The sequence below is a fragment of the Ursus arctos genome, unplaced genomic scaffold, assembly GCF_023065955.2.
Source record: "Ursus arctos isolate Adak ecotype North America unplaced genomic scaffold, UrsArc2.0 scaffold_17, whole genome shotgun sequence".
In the NCBI taxonomy this organism is placed as follows: Eukaryota; Metazoa; Chordata; class Mammalia; order Carnivora; family Ursidae; genus Ursus; species Ursus arctos.
The window spans coordinates 23,674,244-23,693,698 of record NW_026622841.1 but is presented as its reverse complement, the minus strand read 5'-3'; the positions used below and the strand labels follow the sequence as shown (position 1 = coordinate 23,693,698).

The 19,455-nt window shown below is 50.6% G+C and overlaps 1 protein-coding gene across 2 annotated transcripts in view; it reads right to left on the bottom strand.

Moving 5' to 3' along the window:
* MYO5B (myosin VB) overlaps positions 1 to 19,455 on the bottom strand; it is a 345,182-nt gene that overhangs the window by 720 nt on the left and 325,007 nt on the right. For both annotated transcript variants that reach the window (XM_026496295.4, XM_026496293.4), the window contains 9 exons: positions 18,997 to 19,195; positions 18,663 to 18,756; positions 16,211 to 16,354; positions 13,922 to 14,073; positions 12,273 to 12,362; positions 10,422 to 10,572; positions 8,587 to 8,872; positions 7,787 to 7,961; positions 6,161 to 6,241 (listed from right to left, as the gene is read on the bottom strand). In XM_026496295.4, the coding sequence (XP_026352080.3) occupies positions 6,161 to 6,241; positions 7,787 to 7,961; positions 8,587 to 8,872; positions 10,422 to 10,572; positions 12,273 to 12,362; positions 13,922 to 14,073; positions 16,211 to 16,354; positions 18,663 to 18,756; positions 18,997 to 19,195 (1,372 nt within the window). The remainder of the gene's footprint in view (positions 1 to 6,160; positions 6,242 to 7,786; positions 7,962 to 8,586; positions 8,873 to 10,421; positions 10,573 to 12,272; positions 12,363 to 13,921; positions 14,074 to 16,210; positions 16,355 to 18,662; positions 18,757 to 18,996; positions 19,196 to 19,455) is intronic.

Genomic DNA, 19,455 nt, shown 5'->3' with positions numbered 1-19,455 from the left:
TCTGGCATCACCCTGGGCAAATTCCTGAACCTAATCTATGCCTGTTTCCTCATCTGTAAACTGGAATGGGGAGAGTGACATCACACAAAATGGCATATTGGGAAGCACTGGGGCTCAGTCCCTCCATTGAAGCAGCCACTGAGCTGGAAAAAGCAACCGCTATCAAATATCCTGGAATGCTGGAACCTGACTAGACACTTAGGACAAGCAGGAGAGTGCCTGATGAAGGGGGGGACTGCTGATCTCTGCTGAGGGAGCAGGTGTGAACCAGCCACTCTTCCCCAGTCTCTAGCCCCTGTGCAGCTGGAGGGACAGAGGCCCACACCCCTGGAGAAGCTGGCCGGTACAGTAGGGAAGGCAGTGGGACCTTGTCCTCCACAGATCTGGGTTCATGCACCTGTTGGTCTGGCATTCCCGGAGGGACTGGCACATGCCTGCCTTGATTTCAGCTTCTCTTGGGATACTGTGACTTCCTCCAGTGGCATCAATTGGAAGATTTAAAGGGACACAGCCCCTCCCCTTTCCCCCTCTATTTGGAGCCAGACGTTTTAGGAAAAGTATAACAACTGGAATGAAGCTTTTCAGTTCACTAAAGGGGTTCAACAGCTGCCTTGAGCAGGGAGAAGAAATGGTCAGTGAACATGAAGACAAGGCAATTGAAATTATCCAGTTTGAGGAACAGAAAGGGAAAAAAAATGAATAAAAGTGAACAGAACCTGAGGGACCTGTGGGACGTCATAAAGCATACCAACATATACCTCACCGTCCCAGAATGAGAGAGAAAGGGACAGCAAAAATACTTGAAGTAATGGCCAAAAACATCCCAAATCTTAGGAAAGACATACGCCCACCCCCTCCCCAAGACTCTCAAGAAACTCCAAGCAGAATAAAGGAGACCCAAGTAGGATCAAAAACATTCACACCGAGACACGTTACGTCAAATTGTCAAAGCCCAAGAACAAAGAGGGACTCTTAAAAACAGCAAGAGAGAAAAGACTCCTCACATACAAGGTATCCTCAAGATTACGAACAGATTTCTCCTCAGAAACCATGGAGGCCAGAAGGCAGTGGCGTAACCTATATAAAGTCCTGAAAGAAACTCTCTCTTTTTTTTTTTAAGATTTTATTTATTTATTTGACAGAGAGACAGCCAGCGAGAGAGGGAACACAAGCAGGGGGAGTGGGAGAGGAAGAAGCAGGCTCCCAGCGGAGGAGCCTGATGTGGGGCTCGATCCTGGAACGCCGGGATCACGCCCTGAGCCGAAGGCAGATGCTTAATGGCTGTGCCACCCAGGTGCCCCCTGAAAGAAACTCTTAACCAAAAACTATATCCAGCAAAACTATCTTTCCAGAATGAAGGAGAAATTAAGTCACTTCCAGATAAACGGAAGCAGAGGAAACAAAAGAAAGTCCTGCAGGCTGACACGGAAGGACACCGGAAGCCGCAGAAGAAATAAACAACATAGGTAAATGGGAAGGCCAGCATTGTACTTTTGGCTTGTAACTCCTTCTTACACAATTTATACAGATGCCGAAAACAATTATGCGTTTCTGTTCATGGGACCATCATGTACAGCAGATGTGACAGTGGCAATATAAAGGCAGGGAGAGGGATGGAGGTACGCAGCAGCAGAACACATGTACGATTGAAACTAAGTTGGGATCATTTAAACTTGGTGGTTCCAAGTTTAAGATTTAGTTGTGATCAGCAGGGTGACCACTAAGAACGAAAAAATATACAGAAAAGGAAAGTAGGGAATCAAAATGGTACACTACAAAAACTAAATACACATAAAGGCAGTAATGAGGAAGACAAAACAGAAGGCATACAGAAAACGAGCAGCTCCCTAGCAGAAGTGAGTCCTGTGTTGGCCCCTGGCCCCTGTGTTCTTTACAATATGCCCCTTTGTTCCCTCTCCTCGTTCACATCCTGTTGACCTCTGAACCACTAACCCAGGTGGAGCCATCCTTACACAAAGGCCCGGGAGACTAGTTAACGATGCATGCCGCCAGGAGGAAAATCCTCACATCCAAATCTCGTAAAACCACAGGTCATCTCCTACTGGCTTAAGCCATCAAAACTTTTTTCGTTAGGAAAACTCACCACCATTGCTTTAGGCAGTGACAACATTTTGGTATGTTGTAACTTTCCAGACATTTCATCATTTTCCTGTTTCAGCCAAGACCGAGAGATCTTATCTGTTGAACTCATCCAGTACCTGCATGTTACAGGCCACCGTCATTCATAGCCCCTCCGTGTTTCTAAAGCCTTCGAGAGGGGCTGAGGCCAGTAAATAACGCAGGAGCATTTGAAAAGTGCTGGGAAACAGGTTTTTAGAACAAAATCAGTGCGAGCATAGGATTGTCAATTGATTCTACAGTGGGGGTGGGATGCATAAAGGTGAACCTGGATAATGAATGGAAAACACTTTAAATTTCCATTTGTCAATTTAAAAACCTCCGTGTGTTTGGTATCACATGAAAGGTAGGCCAAAATTTTATGTATGTATGTAGGTATGAATGTATGAATGTATGTATGTATTTATTGAGAGGGAGGGAATTGTGCAAATGAGTGGGGGGAGGGGCAGAAGGAGAGGGAGAGAATCTCAAGCAGACTGAGTGCTGAGCACAGAGCCCTATGTGGGACTCGAACTCATGACCCTGAGACCATGACCTGAGCTGAAATCAAGAATTAGATACCCAACCGACTGAGCCACCCACACGCCCTGGGCCAAAATTTTAATTTGTTTTATTATTATTATTTTTTTTTAAGATTCCACTTATCTATTTGAGAGAGAGATTGAGAGCACAGAGAGAGAAGCAGACTCCCCGCTGAGCAGAGAGCCCGACGTGGGGCTCAATCCCAGGACCCCGAGATCTGAGCTGAAGGCAGATGCTCAACCTACTGAGCCACCCAGGTGCCCCCCAGGCCAAAATTTTAAAGCAATTTTAACAGTTTGAAAAAGTAGCTTGAAATGGGAAAAGTTTAGCAGAAGCAAGGACATTCAGAGACAAATAAGCAACCACTGTTACTAATTCAAGATACCAAATGGCGGCTCAGATGCGACCCTGGCAGAACGGCCTCTCTAGGATCACTGAAGTTCAACGGTCAGCTAGCTCTCGGCTTGGCTGAATTTATTAGTACGGACCTGGTCACACGGCCTATGAAGGTGCACATAAAATGTGAAAGGGAAAAAGGCTCTTCGAATTGTTTCATAGCACTTGATGTCCTTCTAGTTCTCGACCTTTGGTAGATCAGTAGGCTCTATTCTTTAAAGGGTTTGAAGAAATTGTAAAGGATTGAGAGGAGGGTAGAAAAATGGAGAAAAGTTATATAATACCTATGTTATTTATAATTCAGCAGGAAGAGGTGCGTATACTTATTTAAAATTCACAAGGTAGTCATTTCATAGGAATTACCTATGAATCCTTTGGGGAGTTTAATAATCCCCTCAGATTTACATTTTTAAAGGTCAGCGCCTTCTGCCCTATCACCCAAATGGTGTGCTTTAACGAGCAAATGGTATTTACCCCACATAAGATCTGTTCAAGTACAGGAAGATGGCATGGATCCTTCCGCCCTTTCCCTCTGCGTATCCTCTAATTGAACATAAAACTACACCTGGCAAAAATAAAAACCAAAAATGTTGATAGTGTCGCCAGCCACTGAAACTGGCCGAAGAGGACTCCGAACCTGACTCGGGATCTTCAGAGGCTATCTCACTAACCTCTGCTACCTTTTTCCTCTGCCCTTAATTCAAAGCCAAAGTCTGATGTGGCAAAACTTCTTCGACCTTTGGCTTGACTTCCAGCTCTTCTTCTTAACGGTGCCACTGTCAACATATAAGCCGTTCCAGGTCTCCCTCTGACATGTGTGTGTCTTAGATATTTAAAACCAGATAAGACTTTCTGAACCTGCACTTTGGTTCGTGTCCATTATCAGCACTCCACAAAAATCCATGGGGAGTCAAGAGAGCGCAGTGGCTTCTCTTTTGTCATCAAGAGTCTTCCTCCACTTTCAGGAGCTGCCTGTAGCCATGTCCTAACTGGATCCTTTCTATCAGCACCCCCCCTTCCTGAGGGATCTGCGTCGGTCAATCTCTGCTCTCCCTGTGCAGAGAACAGCCTTCCATCTGACCTGGCATCCTTCCCTTGACCTCCAGCCTCTGGTTTCTACCTAGACACAATGCTGAAAAGTTCATTTACTCTTTCCCATAGCTGACGTTCTCGACGTCTGGATCTCTACATGGCAATGACGGAAGGTGCTCGGAATAAAATCCCAAGCATACCTCGAAGGGAATGGCTTCTCATACCCCACGTGCTCTCAAGGTTCTTGAGTGTCTTTTTGATAAGCCCTTATTTTAATTTCCCTTTTCCTGACTCCCCTGATCACCTTCCTCCATTTCTTTTTATCCTGGTTTCGTATGTTGGGATCACACCTCACTGGCTAAAGAGGCTTAGATGTTTGAGAAGTTGTATCTCAAGATGTCCCCACAGAGTAATGGCAGACAAGGGCGCCAGCTGAGTCATCTTCATGTGATTCGTTATGCGGACGCTGTCAGCTACAGTCACGCATAAAACCCAGGCATTCTACCATTGCTACACCATTTGGGGTGTGAAAAATTTCCTTACGTGTTTTTTTTTTTTTTTTTTAAAGATTTTATTTATTTATTCGACAGAGATAGAGACGGCCAGCGAGAGAGGGAACACAAGCAGGGGGAGTGGGAGAGGAAGAAGCAGGCTCACAGCAGAGGAGCCTGATGTGGGGCTCGATCCCAGGACTCCAGGATCACGCCCTGAGCCGAAGGCAGACGCTTAACCGCTGTGCCACCCAGGCGCCCCAACATGTTGTTTTAACACTACAGTGAACTCCTGCAAGGTGTCCCAATTAATAGGGGACATTCATGATCAATTAAATAAGATCAAGATATCCACTGATCTATTTGACAAATTTGGTAACTGGGGATCTTACTTAAGGGATGTGATCATAATTTTGAACCTAACTTGTTTGGGGTTGATGCTTTTGCACGTGCTGATGCATGTACCGTTCGTTGGCCATCATGACCCCCTGGAGCCATACCGCAAGCCCCTGGGCCGACCCCTGGATAGATTCTAACTGCCACAGCCCGCCGCCCCATTTCAGCAGGAAGCAGCCAGAGCGGTCATCGTCCCATTCCCTAACGGCAGTTAGGGTTACATTCCAGGGGCAGGAACGAGTAAGGGACAGGTGAGGCGCAGGTGGGGGGGGGGGGGCTATGAGATCGGGCTCACAGAAATCCCAAAAATGTGGAGATGGGGGGAAACCAGAGATAAGGGGACAAATCAGACCACCCTGCCCTAGGCATGTGGGGTGGGTGTCTTTATGATAATCACCTGTGACCAACAAAGAATAACAGGACCCTAAAAAGGAAGTAAGCCATTGAAGGTGTTATCAACAGAGGTGTTAAAAGGATTTAAGTTCCCTGGTTAGCTTTCTATAAAAGACCAACAACCCTCAATGGCAACCCTGTTGGGACCCCTCCCACTCTAGAGAGCTTTCTGTATCTTCACTTAATAAACTTCTATCGCTTTACTCAAAAAAAAAAAAAAAAGTTTAGGCATTCAACCCAAATCACCTAGGGCTCAGCTTTAGGAAGCTCATCTTTAAGAAAAAAAAAGAAAGAAAAGAAAATCCCATCATCTCAAGACAGATTTAAGTCATCATTTCCCTAATATATTTTCTTTCAAGCATATTCCTAAGGGCAAATATTATGAGTCTTAGAGACAAGATTGAAGAGCTTAAATTGTTCTTTTAAAATGATATTTCTTAGCTTAGTTCATGGGTGGGGTTGACATTCTGCTTACTTTGTTAATTCCACTTGGTGCTATAATTCAGTGACGTGGTAGTGGCAAATAATACTTAGACTACATGTAAAAGTTCAGTCTGTTGTGTATGTAGGTAAGTTATTCATGGGTGATATAGTTAGTATTTACCTAAAGGAAAAGCCTTAGAACGTAGGGTCTTTTGGCTTAGAATATAACCAGTGATTTATTAATACAGAGAAGCAAAGTTAAACTCTAAACTTCAATTTCCTTTATTAGTTTCAGATGAGGGCTTTATAAAATTGCTATTAGTTTTGGACCAGGACTTTATAAAATTGATTAATATTTTAAAACTCACCTGGATTGTTCGTATAAAGGCCACAGTTACCCGTTCTTCAAATTCATTCAGGGGAGTATAAAGGTTTAAAATCTTGACAATCTGTTGGAATAAAAACAAAAGCTTAGCACAGAGCTAAAGGAACGTAAGACAACTTTTGGATTTCAAAGAATAGAAGACATTGGCACAAGAGTACACTCTTCTTCAGACAGAACCCCTAACTTGGAGCTGGAGTGACGTGGAGGAGGGAGCCTACAATTAGTAAACTACAGACCAGACGCTTCGTCTGCTAGACCTGAGCCCTCTCACTGCACTCGTGTCTCCTACATCCCTACCTGCCCCGATAATGATTCCAAGAAACTGTGGCCTGAAATCCCTCAGCCTCTTATCTACTAGTAATTCAAAGGTTTCTTAAAGAGTACTGGAGATCTTACCTTAGATAATAAAAGTGTTGTCTGACCGTGCCTCCCAACCCCCAAATCACTTATAAAAGGAACAATTTTTCCTAATTGAACAGTGGATAATCTCCTGTCTGCCTACCAATTGTTTGGTGAAAGTAGCCTGCCCAAATGCAAAGCAATGCCAGTTGAATTCTAGAAGTAAACTTCGGAAAGCAAAATATATTTAAAAGGGGGATAAAGTATGAAAACTTCCAGTACATTTATAGAAAGCAGCAGTTCTCTGAAGAGTTTGGCATTTCATCCTTTAGTAGTTAGTGGGGGAGGTAAGGAAAGGTATATTTACAATACTGAGTTTGGATTTTGTTCTTTTATGCATGATTTAACTTGGAAAGTCTGATTTCCTTGTGCTGGTCTCATTTTGTGAGGCCGCTTTGTGTTGGCCCATTTCTAAATAGGCACACTCACGATAGAGGGCAAGTCGTCTGTGTGTGGACAGGATTTATCTCTTGATAGACTGGTAACATCTCTGCAGCAGAGTCCTAGCATAGATACAATTTGGCTGGGGGAGGGCAGGGAGGAAGAGCACATTCTAATGCCTCTAGGTTCTTAATGACCGTTTAAAACAACGTCAATGGATTCTAAGTGAAAACGTGGCCATAATGAAAGTATAGTTGTAAAGAAAGTGATTTATTTAATGCCAAAGGCATGATGCTGCCCATTTCTGAACAAAATTTAAAACTTCTAGTTAGAAACATTTCAGAATTCATTGTGTTTAAAAAATGTTTTTACCTTAAAAAACCAACCAACCAGGTGTGCCTGGGTAGCTTAGTCAGTTAAACGTTCGACTCTTGGTTTGATCTCAGGGTCGTGAGGTCGAGCCCCATGTGGGCTCCGCGCTGGGCATGGATCGTGTTTCAGATTCTCTCTCCCCCTCTGCCTCTGCCCTTTCCCCTCCCCCTAACGAAAACAAACATACATTTTTATCTGAGCTTAATGTTTTGTGGGTTTACTACCTTATATTTCTATGTGAGCAAGAGGGCCCAGAAAGTTATGGGGGGACTGGTGTGGCATCTTGTTCCACAGACCAAGGCGGTCTTCAGTTCACCCATGAACACTCCGTCTGCGACAGCTTCTGTTGTGTCATTAGGGGGCCACGACGGCTGTGTGTGCACCCCACACGCAGACAAGCCGCTGGCGGGAACGGGCTTGGCCGGGAAGGCAGGCCTGCTGGCTGCCGGGGCCGTACCTGCTGCGTGCTGAGAGAGGTGCACAGGGAGCAGATGGCCTCCGCGTCCTCCGGGGTTTTCTTCTTCAACTGCAGGAGCTGGGCTGCTTGGATCAGGGGTTCCATGGTCTGGACGGCTCCGCTCTGCTGAAGGTTCCTTCCCCGAAGCCACTCTTCGAGTTGGCTTATGTTGTACCTTAGACACAGGTCAAAGCGAGCTGTGTTAGGCCAGGGCTCCTAACACACCGGGATGAGCACACCTGCTGTGCTCACGGTGCCACCCGCAGCAAACAGTGGCATCATTCTCTTCCCCCTCAGGAGCTCACGTGGAGCAAAAGCTTGAAAAGGACCTGGCGCTCAGGAACGCTGTGCTGGATGACTACGTTTAGTCACCCCGCGGGTGTTTAACATCAAGCAGAGATGGGGTACGCGGAGTGTCTGTGTAAGTTAATGGGAGAATGAGGCATTCGATCTGTTGAATCAAAGCAACTGATATTTAACACCCACAAACATATTTATACTTCGACACCTGCCTCTGTGAGTCTGTAAACTCACTGACGTTTCCTTCCGACCTACCCATGTTGTCTTAGGGTATGTAAAGATCTTTCAAGCTCTGAGCTAATTTGTTTACCAGATTACCCGTCTTGGTGTGGAATTCCACCAAAAAACGAAAGGGCGATGGAACTGTGTCTCACACGGACTGTGACAAGGACCATCAGTTAGGTCTGGACTTGACTGTCAGACAAAGGTCTCGGGCTCCGACTCCCGCCGCCGGGTGCAGGCCCTCCAGCCACGTGGCTCGGGCCGGGCGCCCCTCCTACCTGAGCTGCATGCCGGTGCTCCAAGAGCAGGCGTCCTTCCGCAGGAGCAGGTTGTTGAGGGTCACGGCGTTGACCATGTAGAAGAGCTGCTTGAACACCTGCAGGATGATCTCAGGGTCCAGGCCCTGGTCGCGCATGACCGTGTGGAAGGAATTCATCTGGCGGATGACGGCTTCCAGGCAGTAGGAGTTGTCCCCGTCTACCATGCTGGAGGAGCGCTTCCGGTAGCCCGTTGGCTTCACGCCAGATAGACCCTGAATGCTCTCATTTTCCAACATGGCGGAGACTGAAAGAAAAGCATGATTGGAGAAGCTGGCATATTCCGCAGGGAAGGTCTATTTTTGGACCACTCAGATCATTTAGTGCTTTAGGCTCTGGCGATGACACCATCCACTGGTATACAATGGTGACGTGCTCAGAAATTCACAGCATTTCGCGTCGGATTTCTAATGTGTTGGTGTCTATATGGAATAAGGTTTCCATATAGAAATCCTGGGCCAAATCTGTAGACCAAATTTGCACTTAAATTCATTAGTGATGGGACAAAGTGATGGCATGTACCAACTCAGTTCTGTACTGGTTTCTGTGCCAAGTCCAAAGTTTGAGAATTGAGCAACTTGGGTCTAGTCCCGGTCCACCCACTGACTTGGCCCTGGACCCTGAGATCATCCTACTAATGTTCAAACAGTTGTTGTTTTGTTTTGTTTTTTTAAGACTTTATTTATTTGACAGAGAGACAGCCAGCGAGAGAGGGAACACAAGCAGGGGGAGTGGGAGAGGAAGAAGCAGGCTCCTAGCCGAGGAGCCTGATGTGGGGCTCGATCCCATAATGTCAGGATCACGCCCTGAGCCGAAGGCAGACGCTTAACCGCTGTGCCACCCAGGCGCCCCCAAACAGCTCTTTTCCATGAACCACTGACCATATAAATCTTAGGTTAGCTGGTCTTATTACACTTATTAAACAATTTTAACTATGTGCCTGGGGCTTTATGCTCAGTATTTCTTTCCATCTCCCAACAACCCATTTCCTGATGAGGAAACTGTGGCATTCGGAAGTTAAATTACTTGCCCAAAGTCACAACGCTAGGAGTTGGCAGGGGCCAGGATTTGAACCCAGGGGGTCCAACTTCAGAACTGATGCTCTTTGCCATCACATTCTTCGGAGTCATGAAGTATCCCCAGTGCTCCCCGCGCCTGGTGCGTCCTAAGAAGCCTCTCAGGAGTCAGAACATGGAATGAACCTTACCCTAGATGATAGATTTCTGGACAGCAACGGAGCACTCTGCCCGACCGGATCACCTGTAACCTATTTGTGTTGTAAGAACCCAAGGGGAAGCTTTACAACACAGGCACAGGGGACAATTTCCTCCCCAGCCTTCACGGGGCACCCCGAGTGATGCGTGTATGTGTGTGTGTGTGTCATTTTTAACTTAAAAACAGCGGCTCTTATGTTTCAATTCTGATTTCGTGCTAAGTGTCCAAGTATACTGCTTTGGACAGAGTGTTCAATAAATACTTATTGCGTAAGTACTTGCTACTGTGTTCCTTCATGTGCACGTGCTTAATGCTTTTTTTTTCCTGAATAAAGTGTACGTATGGGTATGAGGATTATATTTTTTCACTGTATGTGCATTTATACCTTTTGAATTTATGTTTGTTACCCATGGAAGATTCCATAGCTCTTTCTGAGAACACACCTCCTCACGGCCTTCAGTGGGAAGGTTCTGGTTTTCTGGAGGCCACACCTAAGATATTGGCTTCCTTGAAAGCGGGCCGTGTTCACCATCGCTTCTGACCCTACAATGAGTGCTGGAGATCTCCTGCCGCCAGCTTACCTATCATAGGCTGCAGCACGCCCTCGGCGATTTTAATGAGTTGCTGGTAGATCTGAATGGAAAGGTCACTCAGCACCTGACGGTATTCGGTGAGGTCAAAGTTCTTAAGACAGTGCTCATTCTGCTTGGCAGTATTCTGCGTCATGAAGCCCTGCAGAGAGAGAGGGTGCTTTACGGAGGCTCAGCGGTCTGCCGGGCTCAGCAGGACTTCCGGGCCTCTGTCACGTTCATGACACCCTGTCTGTGGGGCTTCACCACGCTCTGTTAATATGATGTTCCACCAGAGCCTGTCAGTTCCTAGAGGCCTCAGTGTCGGCCCTTGAATTGGAAGGCAGAGCAAAAACTCAGCATGATAGAAAAGCTGGAGCTGCTAAATCATTCAGTCCACATCACGAGGCGGTGATTTCCCTGCAGCAGCAAGCCCAGGTTGGTAGCAGGTTCAGGGACAGAGGGATCCATCCTGATTCTCTGTCCAATTCTTCTCCTAACAGACCAGGTTACTTTACAATGTGAAATATACAGCCACTGAAGGAGCAGGACCTTAGGTCAGATTAGGATTTAACAATGAGAAATTCTACATGGATTCTATTGTTGGGTATCAGAATTAATAGATTAACGGAAATGATTTCACAGCTACGGCCCCATGTCCTCTTAGCTTTCTATACTAACAAGAGGAAATAACGTTAAGAGAACTGCTAATATCGAAAGGATTCATGTGACCAACGTCCCTTTGTATTCAGGCCAAGGTAAACCAAGAGCAGCCAAAAAGATCAGTGTCTTCAAAAGAGTGGCCATCCCCAGCAAAGCCTCTCAAACCAGGTCACATTGCCAAGCATTTTTTAAAATAAAAACTAAAAAGCAGGTGAAAGAGGGAATCGCTGTGACAGCTAAGATACATATTTTCCTCCCTCTTTATTTAGACTACACAGACCTGGCTATACTGGGCTTTGGGTCTTAAGCCCCCCACTGTGTTTACTCTCAATAAAAGCAAAAAAGGAAGGGGAGAAAGGAAAAGTCAAGGCAACTCCCCAGGGGCCCGGGAGTGGTGTCTGGGGTGAGGTGGGATTCTTACTGGAGAAACCAGATTGAGGACATGCCCTGTGTCACCGAGCTACTGGGCTAGAAGCAGAGTGTGGGCATGGTTCTTTCAGGGACCGGTGTTGGGAATGGTGGGTTCCAGACGAAGCTGGGCCCTCGAGGTCCAGAGTAGAATATGACATAATGCAGTCAGTTGGGCTGCAGGTCGAGTAACCAAATTTGGTTAGAAGTATGAAGCCAGGCCTTGAGGTCCAGGGGTACAAAGATAGTCTGATCATGCTGTGCCTCTTCTTGATGGTAGCCTTAAAACGGACAAACTACTTGGTTGGCTTAGGAGACAGACTTCATGCATCAGACAACCGACCGAGCTTTCTTTGGGCTCTTCCAGGGCTGCTTCCAAAATTTAAGGTCACAAGGATCTCCCTGGAGAGTCCCAGGGGCTCTTGGATAAAGGATGGCTTACGTAAACTCATTTCCCCCACCAACTCTACTTACTTGATTCTGGATACTTTCCAGGGCTCCTGGGATTGTCCTGTGGCCTGCCTACCCCTGCGTCTAGCTACCAGGTAGAGGCAGGCGTGCCCAGAGCCCGAGGTCCCAGAGGGCCCTCCACAGACCTTACAGCCTCTCCTCCGGGTAGAACCACATTTGGACAGAGCAGGGCTGCCTTCCACGACACCCCCGATCTCGGAGCGGAGATCTGCCCTGAACACACATGGCTGTGTCCAAGGAAATGAGGATCTGACAGAGGCTTTGGGGTAGTTTAATGGCTTTTAAGAGCCCTTTAGGAGCTGGGCTTATCTTAGCACTCACCTCATCCCCACTATACTGCTTCAAACAATGAAGGAGACGGCAGGTGTTGGATAACCAGAAGGACGTCATCTCGAAGTCCTCATTGTGCTTCTGTGAAAAGAAACACGTTCCTCGTTATGAGTAGTGGCTCCCATCTGGTTAAATGCTCACCTGGCACCTCTCGTTCCAGGTTTCCAAAATTACGCAGCATGCCCCAAGCAGGCATGATGGCCCATCATGAAAAGGAGATCCACGGTCAAGGGGCTGCGTTAGCATTCCCCCACTACTGGGGAGGGCACAGAGACCCCCCCCCCACCCGGTTCCCAGCCGTATGCTAACCCCTGGGCAGCTGGCCCTGGCAGACTCTGAACTGTCAGTGATCCAACCTAAGAGACAGGAAGAGCATGCCAGTGAAATATTCTGGTACCCATTTATCTAGAGATCAGACGTCCCATGGTTTCAACCCTCTGGAAAATGACTATAAACCGTAACTTGGTGAAAAAGGCTGCAGCACAGCCCGAAGAGCTACGGCACGGTTTCCATCCTAAGGCCAATGACGGCCCGGAGCTCATCTTGTCAGCCCAAACTGCCCCCTGTTCAAATGTCAGAGGTGGGAGCTTCGATGACAATAAAACAAGGGGGTCGAACAGAAAGCGACAGATAGGGCTGGGCCTGCTAGCAGAGCCCGGTGATTAGGGAAGGTTTTCCTGAGGCAGTGACCTCTCAAGTCAGCCCTCGATGCGCCCAGACTGGCACAAGCCCCCGGACAGAGCTCGTGTTAGGGCTCGAGGCAGGAGACTCAGACCTGAAAGTCAGCTCATGTCTGTTTGGGGCCAGGAGCGGGTAAAACTGGGCAGGAGGTGCAATTACTGAGACAAAGCTGGCATGAAGCTAGAAGCCAGAGGCTGGTGTGACACGCCCCCAGAAGGGAGAGGAGGGCAGGTGACAGAGGTCTGGACTCAGTGCTTTTGAGGACGGCTTGCATGCCCAAGTGGCAGTGCGTGTGAGGATGGACGGCGGTCTCTGAGAGCAATGCCACTTGGGGCTTGGGCCTGGGAGGAGGAATAAATATATATCTCTCTTCCGGAGGGCGGATCTCCCTCAAAAATTTGACCTCTCACCATAGCTTCTATGTGGCCCGGCCTCACCTCCCTGTGGGCCAGCCTCTTACTGCAGGGGCTGTCCCTACACTGGTAAGGGCCTCGTCCCTTCAGCTGGAGTTCCTCCAGTGCCCTGGATGCAGCCCTGTGTGCAGCCCTGTCCCGGCCCGGGGCCTCCTCACTTTGGAAGCTGATAAATGTCGGCCCCCTTCCTCATGCCACCACACTGCCTGGGCGCAGGCAGCCAGCTCCTTGGAAAGGTCTGGGAGAAAGCTTATATTCAGGTGGTGTTCCTGAATGTCACTGCAGGACAGGGTCAGTCCTCCCTCGAGCACGGCACAATGTCCTCCTAGGTCAAGGCTTTTGAAAGCACCAGGGTTCCCTGGAGGTGGCAGGATGCAACACTGGATTTCCGAGCCTGAGCAGCCCAGTGCCACTGGCCAGCTGCGCTTCTAGCATTCTCCTTCAGAGCTGCAGAGGCAAGGAAGGCCTAGGCAGAGCCGAGCTACGCGCAGGTGTGGGCTTCCCTCCATCCACCGCCGACCACCGCCTCCGGCGCGGGGCACCTACCTTCAGGACTTTCTTGATGCCGTTGATGGTGGAGGTCAGCAAGGAGTGCACCTTGAGGTCGTCGTTGATGTAATCGGCGTGCCTGACGCACATGTAGAGGACGTAGGCAGGAAGGCAGGGCACGGCGCCCGCCAGCGTCTGCGGCTTCAGCTCTGACAGCCACAAGCAGGAGAGTTAGATTCTAGCCGATGCCTGGGGCTCTGACAAGCCTGCTCTGGTTTGTTTGTCTGTTTAAGATTTTCTTTACTTATTTGAGGGAGAGAGTGAACGAGAGTGCACACAAACTGGGGAAGAGGCAGAGGGAGAAGCAGACTCCTTGCTGAGCAGGGAGCCCGATGCGGGGCTCGATCCCAGGACCCTGAGATCATGACCTGAGCCAAATTCAGACGCTTAGCCAACTGAGCCACCCAGGCGCCCCTGAAATACATATATTTTCAATATTTTCCTGAAGCTCCTGTAACAATAACCTCTCATGGGGGGGTGTGGAGGAGGAGTAGGGGAGAAGCTGCCCAGGATACACAGATACCTTCTGACCTCGAGCCCTAGTTTCAAGCTAGTTAAGAACTCCAAACTCACAAAAACACATTCCTAATCGTTTGGACTAGAATAACAACACAGGCTCCAAATGCCCTCTCCTTACGACATGAAGGAAAAGAGCCCGCAGGTAGCTCCCTGCCCGGGTTTCCACACGGAGGGCCCCGCCCTTGGCGCCGAGCAGGGGTGCGGGCCAGGGGCAGGGAGGTGGCTCCCCAGCCAGCACGAGCCCGGGGCAGCCGGCCGTGCCCTGCTGCAGTGCTTCCAGCTGCTGGCACAACGGGCTCTTCGCGCTGACTGCAAGCGCGGCTTCCGGGAGAACGCGGCGAACCGCACGTTCCCAGAGACAGAGCCCATGGGCCAGGGCCCAGAAGGCCGCAGGGGCCTTTAGCCTGCTTAACTGTCAGTCTGGAAACAATGTACTGGCACCAGCTGCCCAGACATCCCCAGAGCCAGGAACAGATCAAGGAGGCTGCTGAGTGGCCACAGCCACCCTCCTCCCCCACCCAGAGTGCCACGGCCTGATGCCGGTCTCCCCCACCTCTCCACTGACTGGTGGCCTGACCCACGTTGAGCCTGCAAACAGCCTGTCCCGTCTTGGAATGTCCTATCGGGATCTGAGTCCCGTTTCCCATAGACTCGCTTGGTCTGCCCAGCTAACCGTTAGCGTCTTGGGGACAGGGCCGATGGCTCTACACTTCTCTACCCTCCACAGCAAGTAGCCCGCCCTGGGGACCTAGGAGGAGGTCAAATAACGTCTTGGCATTCGTTTGCATGACGAGAGGGAAGGGGGCTTGGCGTGGCATGCAGGCAGCTTAGCGGGAGAGGGCCTCGTCAGGGGTGCCTGAGCAGGGACAGTGGGAGGGAGCCACCCGCCTGCTGGCACAAGCAGACTCATTAGCTTCTGACTCTAACGTTGGGAACTTTGAGTTTCGTTCACCAGAGATGAAAGGCTCATTCCTAGCAGCATTAGAGTAAGATGCAGCCTATTGAGGGAAGAGAGGACTCCGTCAAACTGCTGGACAACTCTAGGGGGATGAACCTTCATAAAAGAGCCAAAATACTCAGTTACGGAAAATACCCAAAGCAAAGAACGGAAGCAAAGTCTGCCCTAGGCTGGAGCACCCCTGCTTCTGCAGTGCTCGGCCCTCGGCAAGGTGCTCAGCAGGGTGGGACCTTGGCAAACTCACATTTCTCTAAAATAACGTTTACCTCTTAGTTGACCTTTCAGCGCCCCTGCAAAAGCGGCTTCAGAGTTGTCACATGGAGCAGGGTCTGAGGCTCTAGCATAGCACTTTCTCCTGTCATGTTTCCCATCTATTGTATTTCCCACATCCCCATTTTACAGAACATGTAAGGCTCCAAGTCGTGGAGCTCGTGGCTCGGGGGCCAGAGGACCAGGCTGCCCAAGAATCTTCTTTTTCATCCAGGAATCTCTCCTCCACACCTCCTACCCCTACCCTGCGGGCAGCTGCTGTACTGAGCCAGGAAAGGCAGGCATGGGGAAGCCAGACAGAGCTGGGGCTGGCGAGGAGAGCCGCTCATGCTGTCCCCACAGCATCACAGCATCAGCATCGCCTGGGAGCTGGTTAGAAAGGCAACCGTGTGAAGGGAGGGGGATGGAGGGCCGAGGATGGGTGGGAGGTGGGAGGTGGGGCAGGTGCGGGATGTAGAGTATGGGGAGGGTTATGTTGGGTTGGCAGTGGAGTTGGGGGAGGAGGGGAGCGGGGCTGGGATGACACAGAGGGTCCTGACCTGTCACCAGGTTCCGAATGAGAAGGGCCTCGTCTTCCTTGTGGTACTCCAGCATGCCCTGGAAGTCCTTCTCCTTCCGCTGGACAGTGACCTGCCTGTTGAGCTCATGGCGCCTCCGCTCACTCTGGGCCAGGGCCTGGGCAGCTGGGCGGGAAAGAGACAGGGAGCATGAGTAGAGACCTCCAGGCTGTAGGCCCGAGAGGTAGGGATGTCTTAGGTCAGTGGCATTTGTTTGGGTCTGGGGACCCAGCATCTGGGTTCTCTGAGCTACACCCCTTACGTGGTCAGCTCAGACCCCACTCCAAGTGCGACCCAAGGAACTTAGCACCAGGTACGGGGGTCCCCGCAGGAAAAGGGTAGGGAAGACACCCCACCAGGCAGGAAGACCAGAGAAAACCTGGGAAGGACATAAGGCACAACCCATCCTACCAGGCCACTGTGTCTTCCCACCCAGCTGTAAGAAACGGGGTTACCGTCTGTCTGCAAGGATGTCCTGGGCCCCAGCCAGGCCCGCCCAACCACGTTCCCTGTCTATGGCCACAGGGCAGCTGCCGTGACAGCTGCAGGACAACGCCAGGTGTGCAAGGCCCAGGCACTGTCTCTGACCCGTGGACAGTGGAGCAGGATGGTACCAGCCGCAGAGCAGGAAACGGTCTCCAGCCCCCAGAGGCAGAGCAAGGAGCAGGGCTGCTAAATGCGGTCTTTGCAACAATGTAAGGAATTATTCAAGAGTGTTTTGGTGGCGTGGTTGGGGGTACAAAGGACTTGTCAACCCTCGCTCAGGACTTCCATTGGCCTGACACTACGGGGCAGGGTGGTGGGCATCTGCAGGGCTATCTCCTAGCGTGTCTGAGGGTCTGCTACGAACAGGGCACTGTTCTAAGCACGGCAGTGGATGAGACAGAGTATCCAACCACAGACCCACTAGTCCAGCTAAGGAGACGCATCTCTACATTTAATTGGAAACACGTATTACAGTGCAACTTGGCCCGGTGCCGAGCCCCCAGTGTGGAGCGTGGGTAGTGATGAGGCTGGACAAACAGACTGATGGAGCTCTCAAGGGAGGAGAAGGGCTGAAGGGTGGGCAGAACCTTAACAACCAGGTGGGAAGGAGCTGACCCACCCATCCACCAGGCGCCAGATCATAGAAGGCTCTGGGTGGCACAGGAGAGGAGTGGGGAGAGCTGGAGAGGTGCAGCGGGACAGGGAGCGTTGCATTCCACAGGGAAAGAGGAGGTGACTGGACACAGCAGCAGGGGCACAGGTGGGGAACCTGGAGGGTCCTGTAGTCATGGGAGAGCTGGGGGGGTGGGAAGGGTGGGCAAATAATAGGTCTTCAAGACTGAACAAAAGAGAGAAGCCTGAAGCCTGAGTGACCAGGAATATGAGAACTCAAAGATAACTGAGAGACTCAGGGATAGAGAGGGGCTGAGCAGAACAGATAATCCTGGGGGCGCCTGGGTGGCGCAGTCATTAAGCGTATGCCTTTGGCTCAGGGCGTGATCCCGGCGTTGTGGGATCGAGCCCCACATCAGGCTCCTCAGCTAGGAGCCTGCTTCTTCCTCTCCCACTCCCCCTGCTTGTGTTCCCTCTCTCGCTTGCTGTCTCTGTCAAATAAATAAATAAAATCTTAAAAAAAAAAAAAAAAAAAAAAGGAACAGATAGCCCTGGCCTCCCAGAGCCACCTCCTATGCCCAGAGCAGCAGGGGGACATAACCAGGTGATTAAACAAATGACAGCTGCATTGGGTGCTGCGTCCAGAAGTACTTGGTATTAGGACAGCGAGAGATGGACTCAAGCCCTGGGGACACAGCTCTTGAGATGAGAGTAAAAGGATGAGAGGGTGGGGATCCATGTGGTGGTGGGGGATCCAGGCAGTAAGGGTACCAAGGGAGGAGTCCATGCCAGGTGGCATGTGCCTAGAAGGGCTGGGGAGTGACAGATTTATAGCAAGGAGTCAGAGGCAGAAAACATTCTGGATGTTTCTAGAAGAAAATTTAAACCCGCCTGACCTTTCTGGGCCAGATTCCAGTTTGGAAATTTAATCACAGGATTGACCCCTCTCCTTCCTGATTACCCGTCACATGGAATGAGCCCCGTGGTCGGGATCTGTGTGTTACTTGCATTTTTTCCACACCGAAAAGTTTGCCTCCCCGCTTTAAGCCCCTTGAGGGCAAGGCCACAGGGCCACTGTCTCAGTGTGGAGCTCAGAGTAAGCCCCCAAACGCCCGATGAATTTACATATCTTAGCCCAGATTCTGGCCAGTTGAGAATGTGTGAGCTCGTGGGGTCTGACTTAGCCTACCCCACGGCTGGACTGGGCACAGGTGCCCGAGAACGGGCGAAACAGGAAGAGTGTGCAGAGGGCAGCGGGCAGTCCGTTCCCTCCCCTCGCTCGTGACTGAGCGGACGCGCGTCTCACCGCGCGCAGACACACGCGCACACGCCTTACCTTCAAGGTCCTGGACCTTCTTCATGTAAATCTTCAGTTGTTTCTTGAGCTTCCTCTCATTCTTTTCCAGCTTTTCTACCAGTTCTTTGAGGTCCTAAAATCAGGAAGCAGCACTGTGAGACAGACGAGCCAGCCCTGGGGCCGGGCATGGCCCTGGGCGGCCACCAACCCCAGTCCTAAACCCTTGCTCACAGTGCTTTCTAGAGTCTCTGCTCCTGCTACAGGGCCGAGGACGCAAACGCCGCCCAGTCAGCTAAAGGCCATCGCTGGCCCCATCTCCGTCCAGAATGCGACTTCCCAGAGTGGGACCCGCTGGGCGACGGACGTCACTCACCAGGTTCTCGTTGGTCAGCCGGGAGATCTCCTGCTGGACACCGAACTCCACCTGGGCCTCTGGGGACAGGAGCAGCGTCTGGCAGAAGGTCTGCTGCTGCTTGTCCAGCTCCTCCTTCAGGGCCTCCACCTGCGCCTGCAGGCCCCCCACCTCCTCCTCGTGCTCGCGGCTCTGGGCCTGCAGCTGCGCCTCCAGCAACCTGCCGCGGGGCAAGGAGGGCAGGTGACGGCGGGCTCGGGTCGGGCCCTGCGTGAGGGGCCGCAGACAGACACGCGACGGGAGAGCAGCCAAGCACACAGCAGCAGCAACTGCACGAACCAACAGGGGAGGGACGCCGAGGGGGACAGATCGGCAAGCAGGCCAGCCTGTCCTGAGGAAGGGCACGCAGGGCCAAACGTGCACCCCTGCTCTGAGGCCTTTTTCCTGACACCCCCCCCCCATTCCGTTCCTCGTCCCACA